This window comes from Bidens hawaiensis, unplaced genomic scaffold (genome assembly GCF_021521415.1).
Source record: "Bidens hawaiensis isolate Kalapana, Puna unplaced genomic scaffold, B.hawaiensis_p1.1 tig00002273_1, whole genome shotgun sequence".
NCBI lineage: Eukaryota > Viridiplantae > Streptophyta > Magnoliopsida > Asterales > Asteraceae > Bidens > Bidens hawaiensis.
Window position 1 is genome coordinate 3,316,491 of NW_027491121.1, and position 5,532 is coordinate 3,322,022.

Consider the following 5,532-nt stretch of genomic DNA (forward strand, 5'->3'; position numbering starts at 1 on the left):
CTTCTATGGATAGTATAGTGTTCCTTCTATGGATAGTGTAGTGTTCCTTCTATGAATAGCATAGTGTTCCTTCTATGGAAAGTATATAAAGTGTTCATTCCATGGAAAGTATATAGAGTGTTCCTCCTATGGAAAATGTATATAGTATGGGCAATAGTAATAGTTCTTTTAATAGATATTACGTGACGTTCCTCTTATGGATATTTATACAAGGTTAAGGTATTAATACGTGTCTTCGGATACGGGAAGCAATGTATGAGAATGAATTGTATGTCACCTGATTAACTAGAACTCACTTAGCGTAGCTGACTTTTAGTATGCACGCATGTGAATGTGTTTAATGAGCTAGCATGAGGGAGGCACATGGCATGGATTGAAAGGCTGGCATCTGAAGACAGCAGAGAATTGATGTTTAAATATGATGTTGGATATTATGTTTTAAAGAAATGATCGAATGTTTTGTATCGAATGATTAAAGTTAACGTTTACACGAAAGTTTTAATAAACTCTGATTTGTAGAACTGTGCTTATGAGTAAATCCAACGTCCAATGTAGGGCACCGGTAAAGGGGCCTTACAAAATCTAGTGCTTATTTTATCATGATCACACATTCACATTACTGTTCATCTAGTGGAATTTCCATTGTACAAATGTACATCATGCGTGCATATGTATCTGAAATCAAAATCAAATTCAGATGATCCTATAAAAGTAATAAAAAAAGTACTCTTGTGTAACACTCTATAGGCAATCCCACATCGATCGTCATTAGATATTCATTGTTCATAAGGAATGGGCTCAAATATCACCAATGCGTTTCAGACTTATTTACAAAAGTTTTTAGATATTATCAACGTCCTTGATATAACATATGAGTTTACATAGAAGATTTGGTTTTTTAATATAAACTTAAAAAGACGTTAAACTTTTCTGCAGTTTAACGCGTAAAATGTGTATATGTTTAGCCGCAACGCACCCTGATCTCTTTGTTCCAGATGTGCATGGTTAAAATCCTTCATGTCTGCTTTTAATGGCTCCGCTGCAACGTGCATAAATACTGGCTTTATAATATTTAGAAAGTTTCAAGTGACACATAAGAAAGTTTTCCATTAGTCTATAAACATGACAAAGATTCATTGCGTATGTTTATGAACACACAGGTAAATCCCTTCTTTTTCGTGTAGTATTACAAGTATTCACATGAAAAATTTATCTGTCGAATCTGTTGACACAAACCCGTTTCCAAACCAGTTGTCAATTCTCCATAGATCAAATCCAAATTCATCTAATATCTTCACTTTAGTAGAAGTGACTTGAACTTTCCAACAAATATTGGGTGATCTTATGCTGAAGTGCTATATGTACTTGCTAGCCTGTAACCAATTATTCGAACTGATCATATGTTAGGAACAAACGAGTCTCTTCTTCTCTTTGGATTTATACTGTTTTGTTTGTTCCCTTTTCTCATCATTGCCACAAACTCATCATAATTGATTCGACCATCCTGCAAAATTAACAGTTTGTCACTTGCCCGGTGTCAATATAAATAGTTTTTGAATTTGAATGTTGTTTTTCCTTTGATTACTTACGTTATCGGTATCAATCTCAGATACTATCTCTTTTATATCCCTTCCATCATTCATACCGTATTCGCGTATAGCTTGTTCCATTTCTTCTATAGTTATGTACCTGTCATCATGGTAGATCATAAAGATCTATAGCCCATTCTCTATTGTTTAATGACGAGAGGAACGTGACTAGTCTGTTGGAAGTGATGCTTAGTGTAGTTCGTAGTTAAACATCTTGTTTGACTAAGTGTTGTTTTCCCGTAGTAGGTTACTACGAGGGAGTTACTTCTCCGGAGTAGTAAAGTACTATGTGAAGAATACCATTCGTTAAGTAGTGTCGACGAGTGACTTTACTACTCTTGGTAAAAGTTTCACTACGGGAGAAACTTACGGGTTTGTTTGTACCTACTGAAAGTTAGTTTGTTAGCGTCTAACAACATTTGGTTAGGATATATTAGGACTCGTTTTAGATTCTTAGTTAGTTGGTTCAATTTGATTTCATTTCTATATTGATTTCATTCTTTTCCTTCATTACTTCTGTAATCAATAAAGTTGTGTTAGCCCTAATTCAATTTGGGATTTCACTTTTTAATTGTTTAATTCAAAATCTGTGCTGAGTTCATGTTCTTCGATGTTAATCAATATAATTTCCGCTAATTTGTTAACAGTTATTTGGTTAATTAACTTACCCACTGTTATCTTTATCAAAGTACTGGAATGCAGTGTAGAGATGCTCTTCTCTGTCCATTCTGTTCAAATGCATTGTTGCTGTTATGAACTCATCATAGTCTATGGTTCCATTTCCATCTGCATCTGCCTGTTTTAATTCAGTTCAATATCCCAATTCATCAAATGAGGTTTTATATGTCCAATAACTAAAAACTCAAATAATCAATCAATCTTTTAGCTTTATTGGGATATCTTACAGCTTCCATTAGTTGTTTAACTTCGCTTTCAGATAGTTTTGGCCCTTGTGTGGAAAGCCCATGCTTTAGCTCCTCAAGCGTAATCGTTCCACTATTATCTGTATCCATTCCTTTGAACATTTCCTTTAAGCCCATGATTTCTTCCTCCGATAGGCATCCTGCAATAACCTACTCATCCGGCAAAGATTGCAAACTTAGATTCATAAATATGCAATTTGTTTGCGGTTTATGTAAACATACAAAAATAATTACACCACACATAATGTAAAAACAGTTTAACCTTATAAGTTTGTGAAGATAATTATATAAAAATAAAAACTCCACAGTTATGACTATATAAGAAGCTGTATAAATTTATACAAATTTGTTTAAATTTGTAAGTGTGAAATTTTAGTTAATTTGGCATTTTAAATTAATGTAGTATGTGCAAATACCTTTTCTTAAAGGGGAAAGTTTCGAAGCAATTCATTGAACACATTCTTCACACTAGTTCTTAATTTCTCACAATTTAAGGAAATATAAGTGGATGTGTATTAATCGTTGATCGATTAACTTGTTATTATAGCTGCAAAATGATTGTATATTGCCCTTTTCAACCTTTAAAGGATTATGATTTAAACTAGTACCCGAAGAGCAACTTTCTTGAACTTGTTCATGGCTCTAAATTGTTTTAGCCTGCCCATAACAGCATTGTCAAGTGGCGTATCAGGTGCTTCACCATCTTCCTTAATCCATGGGTGAGCTAGAGGGGGAAAAAACAATTTTTAGCACCTGTACCACATGCGATTTACGTGCATTATGCGGTAAAAATCCTCAATATTTGATTCATATAATCAAATATCGGTAGATTCATGTTGGTCTACTACTTCCATCTAGCTGTATAGATAATATTTATCCATCCTATGTATAGATTGATGTATATGCCCAATGTTATGCTAACATGCATAGTAAAACAATCTTTACTTACAAAGCACTTCTTGTGCCGTCATCCGTTGCTTGGGATCCGAATTCAGCATCTTCCTAACTAGATCTTTAGCCTGGGGAGATATACTAGGCCAAGGGTCACTTGTAAAATCGACGTGTCCACGTAAGATTGCATTGAATATCCCATGCTCCGATTCTATAAGAACACAAAAGTATTTTAATCGACGTTTTTAGAGTTAATTATGTAGATTTGGATTTATGAAAGAAAGATAACCTTCAAAGTAGTGTTTCATTTTCAGTATTATTAAAAGGAATATCAACCTTAATTACCTGCCCAAAAAGGAGGAACTCCGCAAAGAAGTATATACAGCATCACACCAATGCTCCATATATCAATTTCTGGCCCGTATTTTCTTTTTAAGACTTCAGGTGCAATGTAATATGCACTCCCAACAATGTCCCCAAATACCTCGCCTGCATTGACAAGTTACAATGGTTTAAGATAATACATGATATTACTCAGATTCCTTTTACGGTGAATCCAATTCAATTCAATGAAAACGGAAAACATTTAGCACAAATCACTAAAATGGTCATCTTGACCTTATGTTTTAAAAAAGGTATAATTACCAATTAGCAATGACCAAGATAACTAACAAATAACATTGACCTTTTTAATTTGCAAAATACCCGTATGACTATCTGTTTTTAACTTCCAATTAATTCGGAAAATCGTGTGTTTCCCACTACGTCAAGGTCATCTACTGCACCATGGTGATATAGCAGATTAAAATCTGTTGTGCCAGATTTAAATCTGTCACACCAATTTACACATGTCGTACTCTGCTTCATTAGTAAATTTAAAAAGTCAATGGCTGTTTGATTATCTTGGTTAACATGGTTAATTTGATAATCATCCCTTTACAAAATAGCCTTTAACTTTCCTTACAAAAGTTATCATGAGGCTATTTTTCAGTTAATAAAGAAATTGTTTCCGTCACCAGTGAAATTTAGCATGGTACACCCCTACTTGGCGGTACGACAGATTCTATGGCTTGTCGGCTCCTGGCACATGATCTAATGCGTCAGATTGAAATCTGATGTGTCAAAGGACACTTGTAAAACATTGATTGAAAATTTTTATAGTCATGAATATTTTCTAAAACTAATTGGTCAAGATGTTATTTTGATTGTATTAGATTATAATAGAGACATATGCATAACCTTGCTTGTAGAACACTGAGAGACCAAAATCTGTAGCCTTTAAAGGAGCGTCTTCATCTTTATTTAACAGAAGAAAGTTTTCAGGCTTCAGATCTCTATGAATAACTCCCATTGAATGACAAGTATGAACGATTTGAACGATTGTTCTAAGCAATGATGCTGCACCCCTTTCCGTATAATAACCTTTATTGATAATCCGATCAAATAACTCTCCACCCGCACACAACTCCATTACCAAATGCACAGAATGTTTGTCCTCAAATGCACCCTTAAGGTCCACAATATTATTTTGTCCGCTCAAATGATGCATGATCTGTACTTCTCTCCTTACATCGTCCATATCTTCCTTATTCGCGAGTTTTCGTTTAGCAATTGTCTTGCATGCGAATTGTTCGCCCGTTTGTTTGCTCGTACACGAATATGTGACACCAAACTGGCCCCTTCCAAGCTCTTTCCCGATTGTGTAAGTCGTGCGGACATCCTCCATTGGGCGTCCCAAAACCGGACCAATAGGATTTGGCTTGCCCGCGTTTGCTGTGGGAGAGGGGGACGCCGTTTGAGGCGTGGCTCTCGAAGGATCATTTTCGGGTCTTTCTCCGTTAGCATCACCAGCATTCGTGGGACCGTCTTCGGTTGGAGGTTCTTTTCGGGAACAACAGCTCCCCATTGAATGATCGGCGTCCTGTGATGGTAGTAATTACAATATTGAAAATAGGGTTTTTGGTTATGGATGGTGGAAAGAAAGGTTTAGAGAGAGAGAGTGAGAGAAAGAGGGAGAAAGAGAGAGAGTGAGAGAAAAGTGAAGATAGATTGCAAAAAGGATGGAAGTGTACGTGTGTGTAAACAAGACAAGTTTAGGTGGGAATGATGGGGAGGGATTATAGGATTGG

The 5,532-nt window shown here is 35.5% G+C and overlaps 1 protein-coding gene across 1 annotated transcript; it reads right to left on the reverse strand.

The window, feature by feature from the left end:
• Positions 1-826: 826 nt before the first annotated feature.
• On the reverse strand, positions 827-5,309 carry LOC143614057 (calcium-dependent protein kinase 17-like). Its single transcript, XM_077087604.1, has 8 exons — positions 4,643-5,309; positions 3,749-3,892; positions 3,462-3,614; positions 3,121-3,236; positions 2,495-2,662; positions 2,258-2,385; positions 1,590-1,689; positions 827-1,504 (listed from the first exon to the last, which is right to left on the reverse strand). The coding sequence occupies exons 1-8, from the start codon at positions 5,307-5,309 to the stop codon at positions 1,397-1,399; spliced, it is 1,584 nt and encodes a 527-aa protein (XP_076943719.1). The 3' UTR covers positions 827-1,396.
• Between the last annotated feature and the right edge of the window lie 223 nt (positions 5,310-5,532).

Coding starts and splice junctions, on each gene's coding strand:
- LOC143614057 (XM_077087604.1), bottom strand. CDS start 5,309: ATGGGGAGCTGTTGTTCCCGAAAAGAACCTCCAACCGAAGACGGTCCC. Junction 1,690..2,257: donor TTTGATAAAGATAACAGTGG/GTAAGTTAATTA, acceptor CCATGATGACAG/GTACATAACTATAGAAGAAA. Junction 1,505..1,589: donor CTGAGATTGATACCGATAAC/GTAAGTAATCAA, acceptor TTAATTTTGCAG/GATGGTCGAATCAATTATGA.